The sequence below is a fragment of the Acanthisitta chloris genome, unplaced genomic scaffold (genome assembly GCF_000695815.1).
Source record: "Acanthisitta chloris isolate BGI_N310 unplaced genomic scaffold, ASM69581v1 scaffold1081, whole genome shotgun sequence".
Taxonomy (NCBI): domain Eukaryota; kingdom Metazoa; phylum Chordata; class Aves; order Passeriformes; family Acanthisittidae; genus Acanthisitta; species Acanthisitta chloris.
The window spans coordinates 116,573-140,731 of NW_008656285.1; the positions used below are offsets into that span (position 1 = coordinate 116,573).

At 37.4% G+C, this 24,159-nt stretch overlaps 1 protein-coding gene across 3 annotated transcripts in view; it reads left to right on the forward strand.

Annotated features, from left to right (window-relative positions):
• ESR1 (estrogen receptor 1) overlaps positions 1-24,159 on the forward strand; it is a 106,957-nt gene that overhangs the window by 78,350 nt on the left and 4,448 nt on the right. For all 3 annotated transcript variants that reach the window (XM_009084235.1, XM_009084234.1, XM_009084236.1), the window contains exons 5-6: positions 6,229-6,367; positions 18,317-18,450. In XM_009084235.1, coding sequence (XP_009082483.1) covers positions 6,229-6,367; positions 18,317-18,450 — 273 coding nt within the window. The remainder of the gene's footprint in view (positions 1-6,228; positions 6,368-18,316; positions 18,451-24,159) is intronic.

Here is a 24,159-nt window from a genome sequence, read left to right on the forward strand (position 1 = left end):
TACAGAAACAAAAGCAATGTCCCTTTAAAAACAAAGTAATGAGATGGCTTTTATTTAGCAAAGTGTTTGGATTGAAAATGTTGGGTTTTAGAGATCTTTGATCTTCGGTCTTCAAAATAAGTCTTGATTTAAAACACTGGTGTTGTGTAAGCAATTAAGCCAATATGTCCATGTCATACTGTAAGTGCCCTCAGGAGGGGGAACTTAATAAAAGTGTCTTATAATTTTGGTTTGAAGATCTGTGGAAAGAAGTAGGAATAAGTAGCATTACAGAAATAGCTGTGTGAATACTGAGGCTCGAGGAAAACAATATTTGTGATACTCTGTTTGGCTCTGCTGATGTTGTGCACAGACAAGGCTGTAGTCAAGCTGTGGCCTTTAGCCACTTCTTAAGTAAGAGGTTTCAGGGTTCAGACATAAGGGTTGAAGAGGTTGAATGGTCCATGCAATTTCAGCACAAAATGCCATCTTATGTGTAGATGAGGTCTCCCCACTCTGCTTGGAGAGGTTAGGCACCAAGCTCATGGCATTAAGCAGGCATAGATTTCACCACTTAATCATACATTGGTCCTCCAATGTACTTTAGGTTAGGAAGAACAGATGCTGTTTTTACTCTTTCTGGCTGTTTTTTTGACAACAGACTTTTCCATAGGAATTATTTTGCTTTTCATCTACTTAGATATTGCCTTTCATCTACTTAAATATTTTTCTCTATACAAATCTCTCTTGATTTGCATGCTTAATTAAGTTGCTAGTGATTAGGTTGCGGCCCTCACTACTGCTTTCATGCTGTCTTTGTTTTGTTCCAAATGTGGCTTATTACTTGACTGTCACATAACAGAGATACTGTATTGAATTGTAAGTAACAGCCTTTTTCCATGGTTGTTGCCACTTTTCAAAACACTGCATTAAGATAGAAAAAAAATAATGGTCTGTCTATGCAAATTTAAGACGCACAATGTAGTAGTGTTCTGATTTCCCACATTTAGGTATAGTATAATATCCAAATTTTACTATAGGAGATATTGTAAAAATTTCTGTTGCTATCAAGTTAAAGACTTTAAAGACAAGCAGGCAGGCCATTTAGGAAAGAAATAAGATCAGTACTTAGGCCTATGTTACATATCTATAAATTAAAACAAAGTGTGAGTTATGGTGATAAAAATTATAGATGTTAAGGTGACTAAGGTGATGAAGACAAGGAAGGACTCAAAAACTGCACTCTCAGTCTCACTGTCTCTGAAAGAATGTTAGTTGAACTGGAAAATGCTCCAAGAAGGATAAGATTGTTTCAAAGGTGAACAGGATAACTTTCGTCTGAGGAGTGACTGAATATATTAAAAATACTTGGAAAAGAGACATGGGATGATGACCTAGGGAATTACAGTATCTTCCTATAAAATAATTAGCTGTATCAAGTGAAGGTCAGATTCTTTCTTTTCAGAACAGCAGATTATTTTTTACCTAGTGTTTACTGAGAGTGTGAAACTTCTTACTGGAGAGTACTATTTGAAGAGTATATAAAAAAAATCTGAAGTGCATTAAATGCCTAAGTGAGTTCAAAAAGCAGCTGGAGGAACTTGGAGGGAAAAATGTTAAGGGACATTAAGCACAAAAAGACTGTCTTCAGCACTGCAAGCCCCTGAGCCACATGCCACTGGAGCCTGAGAAAACTTCCCGTAGAAGCGAAGTTTCTCCTGCTGTACATTTTGCCATAAGCATCTGGTATCAATTGCTGTTGTAAATGGGATACTTTGCTAGATGGAGCTTTGCTATTGCTTTTTAAACTTCAAAGCATCTGGAGACAGAGTCATTCTTTATGGCACAATATTTATTGTTTTGCGAAAATTGGCTGACATTTATATTTTAGGTAATTAAGAGATACAGTATGAACATATATGTTGTATTAGAGTTGGATCAGATGTAAAAAGAAGGTTTCTTTATCATTTGTTTTCACCTCTACATGTCTGATTTTGAACAGTCTGGACATCATGGAGTTGTGTCTTATGAATGTTAGTAGGGACTGCAAAATTATGATAACGATCCCCAACTGGGAGTAAGTACCCACTGGAGGACTTACTGTTGTAGGACTGAATCTGCAATGACACCGAATATTTGGTTTCAGAGAATGTTAATTGCTAGATACATTGTGGCTGATAAAATAGAAAGCTACTTATTAAGTCAAAAGTCACCAAGGCAATTGATGAATTTGTTAGTTTCCAACCGATGGGTAAAATTTGACATATATATCTACATATCCATATGTTAGTAGCAGTTATTTCAGAAGGCTGCAGGGTTCACAATATATGTTACAGTAGCAGTAAACTAAAACCATCTGAGTTTCATGCTGTTCCTTACTGCAATCAAACAATTTAGTGCATAAAACACTTTCTGTCATCTCAGGGGTGTATGCTTTACTGAATACTACTTCCAGCAGTTCATGTGTTGCTATTGGACAACTGCCCAAAATCCAAGTTTAAAAACAGATTTGCTCATACCTGTTGTAGATGGTTACTGCTTTCATTTTTTTTAGGATGGTAGGATCATACAATCTTGGGTTCCCAAATCTAATGTCATATCTAGAGAGTCATGCTTGCCAAATAGAGATTTTTATAATTTTTCCTCCATGGTCCCACTGCTGCTTTGGGGTGTCTTATTCTCTGAAAGAGAGAGATTTGTATCATATCATCACTGATGCAGCATGTACTGCTGCTTTGTATTAGAAAGGATAACCAGTTTAGTTTGAACATTACCGTTTTATGTTCTTCACATAACTTTATTTGCCACCTACTCCTAGCTGGGTACTCTAAAAACCATTCTGGCTTTTCAGATCTTCAGATTTCCATATTTATACAAGAGTTTGTGGAACAGTCATTGTGTTCATTGTTGGCAATCACTCAGAAATGCTGCTAATTTATCTGTATTTTAAAAAAATCAAAAGGATGGTCTAGCCATGGCTTTTATTCTGTAAGTGTCTTCCTCCTGCCAAGCATATGATAGATGAATGGCCTAATGGCAATCTAGGTTTGGGGGCTTTGGCCACATGAAGATTTTAATGTTTCTCATAAGGTCATGCAATTGGCCAGTCCGGCTTGTGGAGTCAGATGTAAGTTACATGCAAACTTCAGTTAATTAATTTGTCAACAGTGAAGTGAATGTTTTTCTTCTGCCTTAAACCAGAGTAACCAAAAATAGAGAATTAAAAAAACCCTTTTTGAATACTTTTCAGAACTTTCCAGCATTAAAAGAACACTGATATTTGAGAATGCTGTGCACTTCTGCCCATAATGTCAGCAACATCAGAGTGCAGTATTCTCTGAGTGATGAAGTGACTAATGATTTATTCATAATTTAATTTAACTGTATGTAATATTATTCTGAATTAACTTGCTTGAACAAAAGTATGGCTTAAAAATAATCATTCAATCTTAATGTTTCTAATGATAGCAAATTCGTGGTAACAACGTGTTGCTTAGATAATAACTGCTTTTGTTGTTAACAATGGCCCCTCATTTGTAGTCTGACTTGGAGCAGGTTTAGCTTCCAGAGTGGCTTCTCTATGTTATGCCATTACCTTTTGTAATACTATTCTCTTTTTCTTTGGATATTTACCCATTGCAGTCCTTTAACCCCTCTAGACTATTTAGCTTCACAAATACCTCTTATTCCTCACTAGAGGGCATATTTTTCAATGTTTTATTCATTTTGACTTTTCTCTACTATTCTGTCCAAATTCTCATCCCACTTAAGTAACTCAACTTTCCTACTCTCTCAGAGCTTCCCTGGCTTTTCATTTAGTTCATTGTCTTCATTAGAAGCTCAAACTAGGCTGATTTTTCTCCATCACTTCCAAGTCTTCTTCATAGCTGCTTTTGTTTCCATCTTGAAAATATGCTGAATGTTCTTGGTTTTAAACTGAATCACGATTAACCTAATGAGTGATTTGCATTACTTACAGTATCAACCTGCTTTTTGCATATTCCCACATGCCATCATGACACCCGAATTATGATTTTTGTTTCATGGCATCATGAAGAAAGTTGTCTAGGGTGGAAAAGTAAAGTGCATGGTGTTCCTCTAGAAACACTTCAGTTCATTAACCTTTTGCCATACTAAGTTATGTAACTTAAAATATTTTCAAGCAGTTAATGTGTTGCATGTTTTTACAAAATCAGATATCTCATAGAAGTCTGTTTCATCAATATTGTTATTTCATAGAATCCTAGAACGGTTTGAGTTGGAAGGAATCTTGAGATCATCTAATTCCAAGCCCCCTGCCATGGGCAGGGACACCTTCCACTAGACCAGGTTGCTCAAAGTCCCATTCAGCCTGGCCTTGAACATTTCCAGGGATGTGGCATCTGCAGCTTCCCTGGGCAAGCTATTTAGTTTTATTAGCTAAACTAGCTAGCTAGTTTTATTAGCAGCACTATGCTAGTTTTATAAACTAATGTCACCTAAAAAGCCATCAAAGCAATTTGATAAATTTTGGTGTGAGTTGCAGTAAGTGTGTATTATTGTAATACAGACTTTTAAATCAGCATCAATCAAGGTTTGTGTTCACTCTTTTGTTCTAAAACCCAGTGTAGGTGTCAGGTTGACAGACCATTTAGTGCTTTAAACTGTGGACCCACAATCAGTTTTCTTTCCTATCCCAGATTTTTGAAACTTTCTTAACTTCACTGAAATCCAAGTTACAATTCTAGACAGCAATAATATTTTTGGCCAATCCTTTTAGATCATTTAAATGCAAAGAATTCATGTTCAGCTACCTTAAAAGGTGTTTGGCAGTATGTTTATATTATCAGACCTTGCCAACAAAATATCCCTCCTCTACAATAGTAGTGAGGTAATTTATAGCTTTCATTTTTACTTTCTCTCTCTTTGTCCACATTACTTAGTCTCAGTGCAATCTGAAATTTCATATGTGGGCATAGGAAAAACAGAGATAGTAAAAAGGACTTAAAAGGTGTTTGAAAATAGGTCTAGTAAAAATAAAGACCAAAACAGTGCAGAGAACAAAACAAAGCAGTTTAGTATCCTGAATATTGCAGAATGAGTAGAGTTTAACAGAAAAATGAATTGCCACAGTTGTTGACAAGCTCAGTTTTCCTGCAGCAGTCAAAAAAAATCTGCTGCAGAATAGCACACAACCATGCGAAATGATGGCAATATAACTGACTTGTAATGCACTGTCTGCAGACTTAAGCACTGCACAGGGACTTGTGTGGTACTCTTCATGCATAGGAAAAACCAGTGCATTATTATGTGTTGTCACAGCAAGGCAATACTTAATAGGAAATGTGGTGTTTATTGTTTGTTCTCCATATACAGTTTCTGCCAATTTTGGTCTTTAGTGCTGTAACCGATGCTTTGTAGTTGAGAATGTTGCTCTTTTAAGTTTCAGCTCTATTGTTCAGGCTGTTTGGTGACTCAGGCAAATGCCATCCCAACAGTCTTTGAAGTCTGAAAATAATTTTTGTATTTGGTAATAAGGAAAAATACAGGGAAAGACAATTATTTTTTTCCCTATGGTTACCACTTTCATAAAAGCAGCAGGTACTGCAACTGGCTACATTCACTTGTAATGATTGATATATGGGTTTGTTTTCAGACATATCAAATCTGTTTCCTGCTTTTGAATGATTCTTTATCAATAGATCGCTTAGCTTTCTCAGAAGATTTCATTAAAAATAATCATATCAGTAATTGCTTTACCAAACATAACAATATTTTCTAATATGGTGAATTGTTCATGAGTCTGTAAAACAGCATTCCACCAGGAAAACTGGTCTGAGGTTAACTGATTAGAGCTGTCATTTCATTTTCTAAGAGGCATTTTCTATTTTGCCTTCATCATGCCCCAGGCAGCATGGCACTGGAGCAGACAGACAGGTGTCATTTACTTCAGCGTGCACTTGGCTTTCCAGGCCACTGGCAATGAGTGTGGGGATGGAGATGTTTTCCTGGCTCTTGCCCTGCTTTCGGGTGAAGATACAGCCAGGACACAAACAGGGGGCTAGAAAGTGTTGACTATTCTGTAGGACGGAGTCACAGTGGACCTAATAATAGACAAAACTCATCACAAAAAGCAAAGAGAACAAATGCCTGTTTTATTGCTCTCTTTGGTTATCCAGCTCTAATGCACTTTTTAACCTGATTCTCTGAATTATGTTGTTCCACTTACAAAACTGGCGTGTTTTTACTGTCTCCTATTTACTCTTCCAGGATTTGTGGATTTAACACTCCATGATCAGGTCCATCTACTGGAATGTGCCTGGTTAGAGATCCTGATGATCGGCTTAGTCTGGCGCTCCATGGAACACCCAGGAAAGCTTTTATTTGCACCTAACCTGTTACTGGACAGGTCAGTCTGCATGTTGCTGTGAAATATTTAAGGTTAATTTATTTCTACTGTAATCAGATTAATTTTTAGCTCATAGTCATCCCACTGATACTACAATTTGGCAGTACATCATATGTCAAGCAGGGTTATAGTAGGTAAGACTGGAAAAGGAACTCTGAAACACCTAGAAATTCTCTGTAATGTGATGCTGGTGATTTATTAGACTATTGACACATCTGAAATTCACCTGCTGCTTGACTTACTTCTTTCAAAGGCAGCAGAAATTTATCTTATAATCTGTACTGGTTATTGCAAAACTAATTAAAATTAAAATTAAATACTGAACACTAATCACTTTAATTCAGAGAATTATTTCCTGTTACCTAAAATCCTCCTAGTTTTTCTTAGAATGAATTTATCCAAGCAGTCAGCCAAAATTCTGGAGGAAATCCTCATAGAGTCTCAATTGCAATCTTATTTATTCATAGAGAATATATTAAGCTTAGGATTTTTTTCTCATGAAAACTGGAGCAAGATGTCAAACACACACCTGCTTCCTTCCCTAAGTCTTTTTTAACCAGTGTTGCTAATATGCTCTACATATTTCTAAGTGAAAGAAAAAAATGTGCATCTCTGCCATACAACAATATCCTGGATTTTAGCTGGTGGTATTCAAAAATAAAAGCAGGAAAATCGATACTTTAAAACATATATTCTACCTACCTTAATGCAAACTCAAGTTTTAATTTTCCCAGTAATTGAAAAAATTTAATGAAAGATTTAAGTTAAAATTTTCAGAAAAAATTAGTTAAGATAGAATCATCTTAGCTGCTGGTAGTCCTCTTAGTTAAGACTACTGCCCTCACAGCATTATTGGCAGGAGAGAGATTGTGTGTGTGCACTGGTCACGTCAGGGCAGAGTTTGGCATCTTGGTCTAAATCAGAAGTAAAGGAAGAGCTGAGCTGAGAAGACAGAGTACACAGTGAGGTAGTCAGGAGCTGAGCAAGCTTCTGATCTCATAGTGCAGGGCCAGTGAGCTACAGCAGAGGGATGGCAACAGAAGGTCAAGGGTAGTGCCCTCAGCTACTGCAACCATTAGCTGTGTGAATGAATCCAAAGCCTTATTAGCAGAAAACCAGCTTTGATCAGCTTGCTCTGTTAACTGCAGGGTACTGAGGTTTCGTGCTTGCATTTGTGCAGTTTTAATCCTTTGATTCCTCTGCCCTCAACTGCAAAAAAAAAAAAAAAAAGTTTACTTTTTGTATTGTAGTAAAATACAAACCATAATGCCTAACAATATAAAATATAATATCTCTTAGAAATAAACACATAGTTATTGCCTTAGGAAAAATACTGTTCTCCTTGTGTGAGCATATGATCTGTGAGCTGTGGAACTAGATATGTATAAAGTATATTCTCATTTTGTGTACAGAATATATTTGCTTGCCTAAATGTAAATATAGTCTTCACAAGAAAACAAAACATTTAAAAAATAATTCTAAGAGAATATAGCTAATAAAATGTAAGCATGGTGTTTTATTGAAAACTACTATAAGTTTCCATATAGTTTCCAAAGATCAAGACAGCTGTTCCTCATTACAAAACACAGTTTGTGAGAAAAAAATTGAAAAAATGAAGAGCAGAGATAGCCAGAGTTCCAATTTTCCAGCTAGAGAAGCATTTGAAACTTTGGTCTTCCTCAACTTAAAATCACCCTGCTCTGAGCAAAATGGAGTTTGAACAGTTGAGTCACACAGTTTTAAGACAGCTCTATTGGATTAAAGAAAACAATTGCATGAGACTAGAACCACATACAGCTTTAGGGCTCTAAGAAAAATGACTTCAGAATAGGCTCATTGTTTCTGACTTTCAAGAAAGACTGTTTCTAAAAATGTAGATCTCTAACATCTTCTAATTTTCAAATAATAAGAAACATGTTTCTGAGGCATCATATGCTTGCCTCAGTCTACTTGGTGGGGATATTTGCTGAAACTAAAATAAGAAATGAATTGACTGTGAAGAGCACTGATATGCTGATTAGACAGCTTTAATTAGTGCTAACAATATTCTGCTGTCCTAATTTGACTAAGGCAAGTTTTCTTTTGAGAATGTTGTAGGGCAAAAGTACATTGTTTGTTGGGTCGGAAAGGACAGACAAAGCCCATTTGACTCAATGGAATTCTTCCACTGCATCAAGTATTTGGGCAAATACAGTAGTATTACAAAGATCCACAGAATCATAGAATGGCTTGGGTTGGAGATCATCTCGTTCCAATCCCTCTATCGCAAACAGGGACACCTTTCCCTAGATCAAGTTGCTTAGAACTCCATCCAATTTGGATTTAAAACACTTCCAAGGATGGAGGATCCACAGCTTCTCTTGGGAATTTTTTTTATGCATTATTATTGATCTAAATAATGAAATAATCTGATTGAATGGCTACAATAATCAAAAAGATGAATACTGTAGCATAATTTCCTTTCATCTGTTCTTCTCTCCCTACCCTTCAGCATGTTCTTTACAGGTTTCAATGTTTTCATCCACAGCATTCTCTCCTGAATTCCCATCACTCTTTCCTTTCATCTTCTCTCCCTACCCTTCAGCATGTTCTTTAAAAAAATGAATTAAACTACTGTCTATAATCCCATCATCAACTACAGATGGTAAACCCCAGATCTGTCTCTAACCTGTTTTGTTCTAGATTTAGTGAAAATTCAGTATTAGTATGGAGCTTTACCACATTTTGTTTATACCTCTGTCTCTCTCTGATCATTCTGTGACAGATATCCTCTCTGATTTGAACAACCCTTTCATTTTTCACATTCAAGGTTCTTGTGACTCTAACAGATTCTTTTTATCAAGAATCTTGGACATAGGTAGCTGTTTGTATACATTTGTACATAAAGCTCGGGTCCCATCAAATTTTATTACACAACGTTTTACCTTTTGGCTAAAAAAATACAATCTTGTTAATATCTGCCTGAAATGCCATAAAAATAACATTCCAACTTTGTTCTTTTTTGTTTTAACAAATCTGAGTTTTCTTCTCCCAGCTCATTCCTCCTACATGGGTCATATTGTACATATGCTTGTCTTGTCCCTGAATATCTATTAGAGACTGTTTTTTCTCAAACCGTGAGAGGCTACTTGTTACATTGTCAAATAAATACTTCTTTAAATTTCCTAAGCAACAATTCACACTTGGGAGACTCCTTGAAAATATCTGTCCTTTGTTATTAATTCTAAGTTCCTTCTTAAAATTTTGCTTGGCCTATGAAAAAAATAATTACACTGTAATTAAGCTGCCAGTATGTGTAGACTGCTGTCTTCTGTATGGATGAATATCATCACATTATCTCTTTCTGTTCCCACTCTGCATTTTAATTAGATAGTATATTTTGTGTGGTAATGCACCCTTTCTTGTCCTGTTAATGCACTACCCAAACACTTGAGTTTTGGGTCAAAACCAAGAATTTTAACAGTCTGCCAGTCCCATTTAAGGGGTATATTTTTACAGTATACAACTGATGCTATTAAAAAAGCTCAACTGACAATAAATATAGATAAGTAAAACAGGCCCAGTCAGGAAATACAACCACACACTCACAGTGCTTGCAATTAATGTACTAGTACATGATAAAATCAAAGAAACTCCAGGATAAATGTTAATATTTTATATTCTGTTTTTGAAAATTAGTATATTGTATAAAGCAAATTTAGAAGTAAAAGCTTATGTTTCTAGTGGGACAAACCAGATGTTTCCTGTCTGGAGGGTTCCCAAGAAACTAGGCTTTAAAAATGTCATTAGACCAGGGCTGAAATTTGTCAGGCCTGACAATAGGCTGTTTATAATTTTGAAGAAAGTGTAATGTTTCTTGAGGAATGAGAAAGTCATATTTCACTATATTTTTAAGGGATTTGTTGCCTTCAGATATGTTTATCACAGGTTACTCAAATAACCTGTGATTTTGAAGTCTTTACAATTGAAACATAATTGTAAAGAAACTCATGATAGGGATAGCTGAATTGCTGACTGAGGTGGATGTCTTCTAACCTGAAATATTCTCAGTATCAGCAAAATGGCAAATGCAGAGCTGTATTTTAAAAAGGTGGGTGGAACTTCTGCCCATTAAGTCTGGTATGATTATAAGGAAACTGATGGGATGACATGCAAAGAAGAGACTTGGTTGAGGTGTGAACAAATATGACGTAGTGATCAAGAGTCACCATGCATTTTGTAAGAGGAAGCCATGTGTCATGAATACATTGAAATCCTTTAAGAAATTAACGGGCAAGTAGATGAGGGAGATCTTGTTGAATTTCCAAAATGTATTAAACAAATTCCAAATTTTATATGGACAAATGTGAACTGATGTATATAGGAGAAGAATAATCTTAATCTTCCTAAAATGCATTCCGAGTTGATCTTTCCATCTCACTGCTAACAGCCATTTGTTCTATGGAACCAGCAGTTCTTTGCCTGCCAGCAGTTGAGAAGTATGGAGACTGCAGCCTTCTTTCCCCACAAGAATATTATAACAGGAAATAGAAATAATGCAGATCATTGTTATCCCTCTATTTAATTCTGTGCTGCATCTGTGCTAGGAAAATTATGCCTTTTTGATTTTCCTTGTCTTAACAGGAATGATGAAAGAATAGAAGAGGTACCCAGAGGTGTTGCATAGGCAATCAGATAGAGATATGAGCTTTCGTACAAAGAATAACTAAATATTTATAGACTTCTCTGTCTGTGATGCTCATTAGAAGAAAGGGAACAAAATGGAGATGATAGGAGCTGCATAATGTCATGAGCATGTTGAGAAGCAAATTCCATCCTAGCACTAGAGGTAGTTACTTGATATCAGCAGATCCAAATGCCTATATGCTTAGCCCAGAGCTAAATAGTCCTTTGATAGGAGACAGTACAGCTGTCCTCATGTTATTTTCTAATGTAATTTTTCTTATAGGATTGTAAAAAAAGTCTCACAGCAAAGAAATCCCTCTACGGACTTAAAAAATTTCAGTTAAATGTAGTCAGTATTTCCATGTTTCAATCAGATTATTTCCTTCTTTCTATGGAGAAAGCTAGTCTGATGTTCAGGGTTGGTTTCAATTTGGAAACTTATTAACTTCCTCTTCCAGTGCTTGATGGAGATATTTCATTCTTTCTGAATAAAGTATTTTCCTATTACTGACTTTCATATTGAGCAATGGCAGGAGGCCATGGATCTCATTAAACTGCATCTAGCACGAAGAGCAAAAAAGACTTACAGCATTCACTGTAAGATAGGGCAGCTGAATAATTTACTGCTTTCATGGCTTTTTTTTCTGAAAGTTTCTTACTGCATCTGCAAAGAATCTTTTAAGTTATTTATGCAGATGCTTTGATAGACAGAAAATTAGATGCAATACAAGACCATCATGATGAACTCTGAGTGTTTTGCTAGTTCTTCACCTTGTAAAATGTTCCAGCTCTCTGAGGATGCTACATTTGTCTGTCACTTGAGTAAATGCACATTTCATTGGAACTGTGTAGTTATGGATTGGATGCATTAATTACCATTGACCTATTAGAAAAATGGAAGCAAAGTGGTCACAGGTGCTTGATTCAGAATGCTTCTTTAGTGACCTTCTGTAGGTATTTATTTCAAAGGAAAAAAGCCTGTAGACAACAAGTACATCCAAACTGGCACTAAAAATACATTTGAAAAACAATTGTACATTTAATTTTCATCATGTCTTTAATAGTGATAGATTCCATCCTGAGAACCCAACTCAAACAATCATCTTGTCATCAAGCTAATTACCTGATAGAGCTGAATGGGTTAATTTGTAGAGAGTTAAAGAGTCTCTGGAAATAATTAAATTTCTCTTTCATCTTTCACGTTATTGTTGGATTTTGTGATATATTATTATATTGTAGACACCACAGAATGAAAAAATATTAGAAAAGACAGAATTGCATGTCTTAAAACATTGAAAAATGAATGTCTCACTTTTTCTGAGAAAATGAAATAATTTCTGAATTCAAAATAGTCCCCACAGAAATTCTAGGTTTGCTTGTTCATCTAGTCACTCTGACCTTGGAAGCTCAAGCCCCAGTTCTAGGTCACATTGTATTGTGATGCTGTTTGATTACAAATTTAAACTTTCAAAATTCTCTTCATATCAGAAATGCAAAGAAATATTTTTGGCTTTACAGTGATTCAGACTGAATGCAAATTAAACTGAAAAAGGCCTTCCTGTTAATCAGAATACCTTTTTTTCAGCCAATTATTTTAGCTTTTTTTTCCTAAATGGAGAGCCTTAATAATAATTTTCTAATCTAAACATCTCAAATGTGACCAAAAAGCAATCAGTTTTCTTAGAATAATTATGGCGGCATTTTAGAGATTTTTTTTTCCTATCTAACATATCTGTGGATCCACCTCTCATCATATTTTGCAAAGAAAAAATATGTTAAAGGTACTTAGTAGTTCATTGTCTATGTGTTTCAGACCTGATTCACCACTACTGAAATGTATAGTGTACTACTCTTGCTCTATCAGCCTAGGTGGATGATCCTCCATTGATCTAGTCAGGAAAGAGACTTGATTGACTACCTGGCTCTGAGGGCAAGGGCCAAGTGCATGGGAGCCCAGGTGGTCAGTCCACTGCTGTGGCTAAGAAGAAGGGGCTTGAAGTTTCCTTATGCAGGTCCTAATGTTGTTGACCTAATGCAGGTCAACAACTGCTTGCATAGCTAGTGTCAACAATGTGGATTCAACATTTTTGATCCTGGAACCTGCTCTGAGAATCCAGGATGTCTAGGAAGAGATAGGATCAACATCATAAAGTGAGGCACAATCTTGGTTTCCACAGGCTGGCCAACCTGTTGAAGGACCTTTAAACCAGAACAATGTGGACAAGAGACACATAATCAACCTCCCTAAGTGTGTGTATGCACATAAATCCATAAGAAATGCCTATAAGACAGCATGATGGGGGGAGCTCTATAAATTTTCTGGGTAATCTCAAATCTAACCTAGACTTTCCCTCCTTCAGTTTGAGCCCATTACCCCTTGTCCTGTCATTGCAATTCCTAACAAAGAGTCCCTCTCTGGCTCCTTGTAGCCCCTTCAGATATTGAAAAGTTGCTATGAGGTCTCCACGCAGTCTTCTCTTCTCCAGGCTTAACAGCCTCGACTTCCTCAGCCTGTCTTCATAGGGGAGATGCTCCAGTCCTCTTATCAACTTTGTGACCTCCTCTGGACTTGCTCCAACAGTTCCACATCCTTCTTATGTTGAGGACACCAGAACTGCATGCAGTATTCCAGGTGGGGTCTCATGAGAGCAGAGGAGAGGGGAAGAATCACCTCTTTGGACCTGCTGACCAGACTCCTTTTGATGTAGCCCAGAATTCGATCAGCTTTCTGGGTTGCTAGAGCACACTGACGACTCATGGTGAGCTTCTCATCCACTGTGACTCCCAAGTCTTTCTCCTCACTGCTGATTTGAATTACTTCCCCACACAACCTGTGGGTGTGCCTGGGATTGCCATGGCCCAGATTTAGGACCCTGCACTTCATTTTGTTAAACTTCATGAGGTTTGCATTGTTCCACCTCTCAAGCCTGTCAAGGTCCCTCTGGATGGCACATCCCTTCCCTCCAGTGTGTCGTCTGTCCCACACAGCTTGGTGTTGTCAGTGAACTTGCTGAGGGTGCACTCAATCCCACTGTCCATGTCACTGACAAAGATGTCGAACAGTATCGGCCCCAGCACTGACCCCTGAGGGACAACACTCATCACTGGCCTCCACATGGACAATGAGCTGCTGACCACAGCTCTCTGCATGTGACCATCCAGCATCTCCTCATTTCTCTTCATCAACAGGATTTGCAACTGATACTGTGATTTAGTTTATATGTAGTAGTCTCTACTTTTCTCCCCGTCTCCTGTTCTTTGCAGATTGCTGTTTTATTCTAGAGATTTGGGGATTCATTTTTTTCAGTTTTTAATTTTTTCCTGTTTACTTTTCCCCTAACCTTTTCCACAATCCCTAATGTTACTGGTTAGATGCAGGATGGTCTGAAGTAAAATCTCACTGCTGATAACAACCTCCTCATATTTTAATGATTGATAAAGAATAGAACTGTAAAAAGGGTGGAATACTCCATTAGTTAAGTAGCTCTCCAATGCCTGTCTGGCTGTATTTAAGGCATCCCAATAGATGTTCTTGGTTAGGTCTTAAATCCTTGGAGATGGAGCTTTCCTGGCATTCCACTTTCTTAAGCTGTTTTAGTGCATCACTTTGCCTAGGAGTAGAAAGTGTTTACCAATGTCTATTCTTAGAACTAGTTTATATAGAATACATTAACATACATAAAGATCATCTATTCACTTGAGGACTGTGTACAGACTTCCAATTCTCCTTCTGTGTTAGAGCACAGGCTTTTGACTTGGAATGTGAATGTTGTCCCTGCAGCTTTCTCTCAGTGATACTTCCCTTGTTTGCTAAACTGTCTTTAGGCTTAGGAACACATCCCATGACAAGCCTTATTTAGAGGCTTCTTCACCAAGTTGCTAAATCCATTTGTGAAGATGATATTCCCTCTCCTAGTCTTGTGGATCCAATCTGTTCTTGGTGGTCCCTTGTCATTAAATGAAATACCAAGATAAAAGAACACAGAGAGATAACAAATGCAGAGTCAGGCTTTGTTTTGACAAGTACATCTGTCTTTGGCTTTTCCCTTTGAATGAAAAGTTTGATGAGAATATCCCTTGAGTCCTTGAGTCCCTGTTCCTTTCACCTAAACATCCTTCAGTGTTAATTTTCATTTGCTCCTGTGCTTCTGTAAAAGACATTCCTGAATATCTCATTTTCCCCCAAGACTTAAATAAAATCTGTGTTCTTATTCCTACATACAGTGGAATAGACCTGGTATTTCTACCACTGTCAGTGTTAGTGTAGGGAGTAGAGCAAGGGAAGCAATTATCCTGCTTTTATTTTGCACTCATTAGTCTTTATCTAGAATACACTTTGCGCTGGGAGATGTGTGTGTCTTGTGGCTGGGAGAAGTGGATTTGTTGAGCCTGGAGAAGAAAGAGCTTTTAAGCCTGTGTAACCTACAATCTACAAGGAGGTTATCAAGACTCTTTATTGAGATGACTGATGGGAGTCTGAGAAACAGGAGTCATAAATTGAAGCAGAGGAGATTCTGATTGGATACAGGGGAGTACAAAAGCATGCTGCTGAAAATAATTAAGCTGAGAGAGGTTGTGTAGTCTCCATCCTTGGAGACTTTTCAAGATGAGAATTGCACAGAGTCTTGAGTGAGCTGATCCTGCTTTGAGTGAAAGGTTGGTCTAAAGACATCCTGAGATCCCTTCCAACTTGGATGATGCTGTGATTCTATAGACCTACTAAAGTTAATGCACACAGTACTTTGATGCAGTCACTTAAGTCCTTTAATTCAAATGCTTTAACTTTTCTAAATATTTCCCAATAGCCATGTGTCAAGGATTCAACTGAGAATATACTCTGATGATTTGCAGTAAACAAGCTGTTGTCTTATTTTCAGTAAGATGAGAGTACACAAAGGCTACAGCATGATGGTGGGATAAGGATAATTTTCAAATCTATTGCTTAATTTGTCCTCCAGGAAAGTTATCTAGGCCTTCCTAGTTAGGCCTTCCTATCAACTGGGCACATAGCTGTAAAGATGTGATAATATTATGTTTATGTTAGAAAGTTAGAAGGCAATTCACGAGAACTGGAGATTCCTACTTCAGACAGTTTTTGTTGGTTGACGAAGAAAATCAGTGTTGTAGCCTAGATAATAAAAACATTTGATTAGAACCCTGTATTTCAATGATACTGAGCTCTCACCAATTTCTGTAGAGCTGGATTTGCTGCCTAACTATGAAAATAAAGCAGAAATTTCTAAGTCATTCTTTGCACACATGAATACCTAAAGCTAGGTGTCTAACTTCACCTAAAGTACTTCACCTAAAGAAGTACTCTTCTTTTTCTTATGGAGTAACCTAGTATTTCACACACAGCAGATAGCAAAGCAAAAGTACAAGTATTCAGAATCTGTAAAATTTACATAATTAATATTTATCCTCTACCATATGGGTTCAGTTGTTGGGAAATAGACACACATGAATATTCAGGTGCATGGACTGTGTTGCAGGACTAGAGGTTTTTGTCCAGAGGTTGCACTTGTCAGCAAGAGAATCATGATTGGAATATTAATCTTGTAAATGACAGTCCCATGAACTACGTTTGTAAAAAGTTAGGAATAATTCTTACTTGCTATCAAATATTTTGTCCATTTTATGAGTGAGTCACCATAGGCCATGTTAAATGGTCTTGTCTTACAAACAACTAACCTATATCATGGCATTATTTAGGTTAATGCAAAACTATTAAGGGATTCTAGTCCTCTGAAACTGTGCTTAACTCTGTAGATGCAAAGTTAATATTTTTCTAGTTGTAGGCAAATGTATCAGAAGCAGTGGAACTTGTCCTGCTAAAAATTCACATATGTTCTACTTTCATAGATTTTAAATTTCAGCACACCAAAAAGATTTTTAGGTAATTGCAATTGTTCACATTCTCTTGTCTCCTTTTGAGTTGGTTTTTATTAGACAGTGATGCTATTAAATACTACTTTGCCTTTGTTTTTTTTTATTGATGTACAAACAGAGGACAAATATACTTGAATACATCCAGTTCAGCTTTTCAGATTTTACATTTTGCACTGCACTTGTTTCCATCATCTGTGGGAAACTAATATGTGAAATTATCAATGGTGCTGTTCGTACCCAAAATGCTGCTGTAGTTCAAGCCACAATTTCTTCAGCAAAATTTTCAGGAGAGAGAAAAGGCCATAAAAGTTACATTGCCAAATGTTGCAGCTTGTGACCAGATGCCTGCCATACAATGGAAAATCCAGCTTTGAGCTAAGTGCTAGTGAAATGTGTGGGAAAAATTAGGCACTTCTCAGAAGTGCTCGGCATGCAACCGCTTGGTAGTCCATAGGGACCTGAGGTGAGAACGAGCAACTGATCCTCCTTATTAAACACACCTTTCTACTGTTTCCATTCCCAAGGCTGGATCATCTCTTTCTGACAGAAAAGCCACCTACTGTGTGCTGTTGTAACAGTGATTGGAAAACCTGCCTGGGACACCATGTTTTCAGATATTGCTGTAGGTTAACCTAATGACTGTTTTAAGGGAGTATCTCTCACTTTGCTTTCTTCATATTGTCCTGCTTTGTTTAAATATTTCTGAAAGAAGATTAAATAACTTCTGTCATATTCCATAGTCACTGGCTTGTAGGCACTGCTCTGGGGTAAGGGAGATGTAGATTTTAGTTCAAGCACCAAACTAAGCTTAACATGGATTTGAATTTGAAAGGCAATTGGTGTACAAGTGCTCACAGGTACCCCACTCCTTCTTTGACTTAGTTTTCAGTTTGAACGTGATTGAGAAATGCAAAGAATTTTCTCAGGCTATAGTATAAAAGGAAGATGGCTGCTTTGTCTGAGGATCTGTTGTGGGTTTAGACAACAGCTACAGGTTCTCAACAGCATGTCTGTATTAAGACTTGAGGCAGATGTGTCTGTGCTTGTAGCATTCTTGTTACAATGAAATTAGGAGATGCTCAGACTGTTTTACCATATAAATTATAGTCGAATAGTCATATGTTAATTTGAAATTTCTTTTGCATTTTCCTATAGTAATTCATAAATATTCATAAAAGGCATATCTAAAAAGTAGTATATTTCTAAACAGCAGATCTGATCGCTCATTAAGTCTTGTAATTACACATATATCAAATAAGCACAGAGTAGAAAGTCATGCATTCATTTGTGAGATGATGAAACCAAATTGGAGGGGAATGGTCCAAGAGAATGAAAAGCTTATGCTGTCACCAGGTGAAAACTGTGAATGTCTCCCCCTTGACGGTGTTCATACAGGAATCAAGGGAAATGTGTAGAGGGCATGGTGGAAATCTTTGACATGCTGCTGGCTACTGCTGCTCGGTTCCGCATGATGAACCTTCAAGGGGAGGAATTTGTGTGCCTTAAGTCCATCATCCTGCTTAATTCTGGTAAGTGTCACTCGGGTAATTGTGGCTACTTCTGCATGTGGTTGAATGCTGTTTATTGTTGCTAATTGTGTTTCTATTTTGAGAGGGACTGCAACACAGATGCAGGCAGGACCACCATGCAGGATGGAAGTGGATAAACCTGTTCAGTAGAGTAGATGGGATCCAGCAAATTAATGTAGCGAGTAGCTGATACACTGCTTACAGCTGATGTGGAGGGTGGTCTTAAAACTTTGGTTGCAAGACACCAAAGTAGCTGGAACCACACTAGGGGCATCCAAAGGCAATTCTTAGTTGTAAATCTACACCTGAGTATATCAGTGATGGCAAAATATAAGGAAATAATAGCAAAAATGTGGTTGAGTTTATCATGGTTTAGTTTACATTAAATTTTAGGCATCTAAAATTGATGTCATTGCCCTCCACTTCCTTTATAGTTGATAAGTATTCTTTTTGGCTCTTAGGCTCATTCTGAAGCATACTTCAAAAATAGTGACTAGATAACAAGAGTAGGTATAGATACAAATATAAATATGTGTAATGGTTTTAACTGTGGTGGAGTTAATTTTCTTCACAGTGGCTGGTATGGGGCTGTCTTAAATTTGTGCTGAACACAGGGTTGATAATTTAGAGATTACACAGAGCCAAAGCCTTTTCTGCTTTTCATACCGTCATGCTGGCACGAGGTCTGGGGTTGCATGGGAAGTAGGAAAAGACACAGCCAGGACAGGTGACCCAAAATCACCAAAGGGATATTCCATACCATAAGATATCATGCTCAGTATATAGAGTGGGGGGAAGAAAGAGGAAGGGTGGGGAGGACATTTGGAGTGTTGGCGTTTGTCTTCCCAAGGAACAAACATGTGTGATGGGCCCTGCTCTCCTGGGGATGGCTAAACACCTCCTGCATGTGGGAAGCAGTGAATTAATTCCTTGTTTTGCTTTGCTTGTGTGTGCAGCTTTTGCTTTCCATATTAAACTGTCTTTATCTCAACCCATGAATTTTCTGGCTTTTACCCTTGCGATTCTCTCACCAATCCCACTGGTGGGGGAATGAGCAAGTAGCTTCATGGTGCTTGGCTCTTGCCTGGGGTTAAACCATGACAATATGTAAGGTTTGCTGACTTGAATTTTACATGACATGATTGGAAGAAGCAAATTTAAGTTGAAGCATGTAAAAGGGAATGCCTGTTGCATACCAGAGGACTCTTCTCTTTGAAATTAGAAAAAAACCTCCAGACAATATGTTTTTAAATGCAGAAATGAGACCCACAGTGTTCTTATTGAAATGACAGACATTTAAAATAATAACGTAGGAACAAAAGTAAAAATGTTAGATGCAATTCTCTGCTAAGTTGTTATCTAATGACTAAAGATGCCAGAGTTTCCCAATGCTGAGGATTTACCCACCTGTTTTCCTATTTTCCTGTTGGATACTAACTTGTAGATGATACTACCCTCTAGATCAAACACGAGCAGGGCTGTATGTCCTTTTTATCCAACTGTCTAACAGATCACTTGCCCAAGTTGCAGAAAACTAAATCCAGATATTTCCTACCAAAGGCTAACTCTAAACACAGCAGACTTTGCTTTATTGATTAGGCACTCCTTTTATGGAAACCTGGATGTGGTCTCCTCAAAATTCAAGTAAAATTAAGTATGTATACAATCTAATATAAAATGTTTTATTTATGTTCTATGAGGTATTAATATGGTTCAGGTTTTGTTGCGATTGTCACCAATTATCAAAAAGTAACATATGAAGCAAGCACCTGATATATTAGGAATGACAGGCTATTGTTTTTGTCTTGGGTGCTGGAGTGTGACAGTTATGATTACTGTTTGATGTTTTGTTTTCCTTTTATTGCCCTGATAATTATAACAGAACATTTTCTAGAGTTAAATATTCTTCCTGGAGAATGATACTCCTCCAGAATTTTAGCTAATAAGTTCAAAGGTACTTACCTTCTTAAATAAAACTAGAACATGTAATTGATTTATAGAATGATGAATTTAAATTAGAAAAAAATAGAAGTTTGGCTAAAACATGTTAGATGTTCATGTCTTGAATGTGAAGAATTGAAGTCATGCTGCTGAGAACTTTTGTGCCACTGCTGTATTTAGTATTGATCTAGTAAACTAGATTTGTTATTTAGACAAAGCTCTGCCAGACATCACCAGCTATCTTTCATAAGCACATCTCCCTTTGTTAATGGGATTTTTTGTTTTAAGACTCCCCTAAGAAAAAAAATTGCAAAAAAATTTAAAATAATAGCAAGTTAAGACAGTGGCAATCAGAGGCAATTTCGTCCTGCATCCAAGAGAGATGGGACCACTGAGTGCAGCCAGGAGATTTTAGATCTTCATTCCTTTAAGGTTCATATTCCGCAGGTTCAAATCAGCGGTGCTCTTCGTGATGCTGGTGGTGCTCAGAAGTCTGGCATTTTTACAAGTCTTGACAGGGACATATCAGAAGACATGGTTCAGTTGAGCTGTTACAAGATTGTAGTGAAAACAATCTATCCCATTGTTACTCAGAGTGTCACATTTTATTCTGGCTTGCATACATCCCTCATTGCAGTATTTCTGAGTACACTGTAAACTCAATCTGTATGTTTATATGGCCACAGAATGTATGTCTGCATTGCTTGTCATTGCCTTTATGTGTAAGGGTAATTAATTTTACATTTCAGTTTTTACATTACTATACCAACCTAATTTTATAACTCTCTGAGGAGTTAAATACTAGGTAGGGGGAATGTGGATGTGAGTGTCTGACTGTCAGATCCTTTACATGCCCAAATGAGGAGGCTAGAGTGCATTACAGAGAAAAGTAGCATAATCTGGGGTATGTGTAAGAGTTGCGTGTTTGGCAGAGATGCTCTAAAATGTCTTCTGGAGACGCTTGGCTTTGCAGAGTGTAACCAGGTAACCAGTGTAACCTTACATGAAGTGTTGGGCACATAGGAAACATTATGTGCTCTGAAGCACTTGGCTGAGAGAGGTGAGTTTGTTTGTCCTGGAAAAGGGAAGGCTAAGGAAGGGCCTAACTGCAGCCCTCAAACAGCTGATGAAATGTTTACAGAGAAGCCAGGGCCAGGCTCTTCTCAGAGGTGCAGGAGGAAAGGACAATCTGCAATGGAGGCAGACCATAGTGAGATCCTGATCAGATAAACTGAACAAATACTCAGCCCAGTGGGAGCTTTAGCACTGGAACAGGTTGACCAGAAACATGGTAGGATCTCAGTCCTCAGAGATACTCAGGACTCAGCTGGGCAAAGTTCCAGGCAGCTTGATCTAACCCTGAAGTTACCACTATTTGTGCAGGAGGATGAACTCTCCCAAGACCTCCAAGCCTACCATAACCTGATTTTTTTCCTGTGAGTGCACATGTAAATATTCACAAATCTTCTACTTAAGAAACAGCAGATAAACACAGGATGAATTTTTGTCCCTTATGCTGTCTGTATTATTTATGCAGATAATTAAACCATCAGATCTCAAAATGATTTAAACAAGAGGACTAATTAAACAAATTGGACTAATTATGCTACATTTCATGTTTAAAAGCAGTCTGCATTTGCATTCTAAAGCTTTGTGTGGATTTAATTCACTGAATATATACAAACATGTCTTTATTAAATCCTTAGACATCTGTTAGTCTCTTCATATGAAGCAGTGTTGCTTATTTCTTTTGTTGGATGTTTCTTTTCTTTACTTTTCTTTTTCTGCATCATCTTTCAAGGGTGTTTAGTATCTTTACACTCCTTTTCCATGTGGTCTTGGGCAAAATGCATGTGAAACTTTTTTTAGTTTCACCCAGTGCATGAGGAAAGGATGGAGGACTTTGTTTATAAACTGAAGTATACATTTAGGCTACTTCCAAGTTTTTCCTGAGACATCAAGGCAACAGCATGTCTGTAACAACAAGGACATCATTGTCTCTAGCTAAAAAAAAAAACAAACCAGAAGGTGTCCCTCTGAAGGTGAAGCAATAAATCTTTCAACTTATAAGCAAAATCTTATTTTGGAAAAACCACATACAGCTCAGTATTAAAGGGCTGTTTCTTAACACTGGAAAATAGGTATTAGAAATATAAAAAGGCAACATGATGCCAGATGTTTTACTTTTGAGTGTATCAGAAAAGAGGAGTGGTGCTATGTGGCAAAGCCACAGGCTTTCATTTTGGACATGAAGATGTAGGTCACATGTGCCTTAGCAACAGATTTAGTTAATTAGCTGGTTACTTCATAGAGATGGAAAAATTTGGCTGATTTAATGCATCCGGTAGACTACCTGATGCACTGTTCCATGTGACTGCTTGTTATTATTTTCTACTGATTTTTGCAGTTCCTGTTAAATTGTGCTTTTTATTTATTTCTGTATTTTGGGGGCTGGATGGTTACAGGAGTGAATGGTACAGAGCTGAATTTCCTCACAGCTCAGTCTGGCTTGCTACAGATTCAGAGAAATGGGGCCTGGTGGAAGAGGAGGCAGAGCCTTGGGTATTGTTTTGAGCCTGAACTCTAAATGTAAAGGTATTTTAAGCTGGGTTTTATTTTAACAGAAAAATGCTGAGGCCATTCTCCTGTACAGCCGTATCCAAAAATGCATAACTGTATTTAGTGACACATATGACATTATATCACTGCATGCCAAGGGCTTGCACAGTAGCACTGCAGTCCCCAAGGGATCCTGTTCAGTGCATAGGTATGTGTTATAGGCATGGGCCAACTGGTTTTGCTTATTTGCAGGGTGGTGCTTTCTCTATTCTTGCTCCTATTATGTTTTACAGTACTGACCTACAGAAAGAACTGGAGAACAACCTTGTAGCTATTCAATTTAAGCTTGGAAGGACCTTTGAGACTGTTAGATTTCACTTCGCTAAGGCAATTTTTTGCACTCTCGTTTGAAAACTCTGCTTGTGCGTGATAGCTGGCATTTCTTTTGGGGAAATCTCTGGTCAGGGGCCTGGGGCAGGAGCAATTGCCAGGGTGGGTGCAGAAAGGAAAACCATGTTCCTTGACAGTTATTGACTTGCAATTGCCTGAAGTCTCTACAGTTTTGGGAGAGTGGGGAGTACTTTTTTTGATTTATACTTTTTAATAGCTTCTGGACTAGACCTAGGTGAGAAACAATTTCTCCTAAGTGATTTTTTCTTTTACTGGTTTCAATGACATAAAACTATGGGGTGATGCTACAAGAGCACAATAGCTTCCTGTGGCTGAAGTAAGCTTCACTGGAGGCACTGTGGGTTTATGAGATTAATGTTTCCTTCTAGTAGATGGTGTATTGTCAGTAATACTTAAGAATCTTGACCCTACAGATACCTGCTAAGCTGTCAAGCTTGGTATTGTCAATAGGCATATATGAGGGTGGTTCAGAGTTAGCTGATAAAGGTTAAGCTGAGGAAAGCCCCTGGAGCTATTTCTGTTTGGTGAATTCAGTAAAAATAATAATATATATAAAAAGCTCTGTGAGAAAAGAGACCACAATAATATCTATCTATATCAAATTTGCAGCAATAATTACCAAAATTAAGAACTCTGATGATTTACAGATGTTGTGCTGTGTTTGAGTTAGCCTTTTGGGTTTATAAAGCAGTTTCTTACTCTGTCTCTCCCAGAGACACTCACAATGACATTCACAAACAGAAATGTAGATTTCTTTTTAGTACAGAAGACCCAAAGTCATAAAACCTCTTTGCAGGT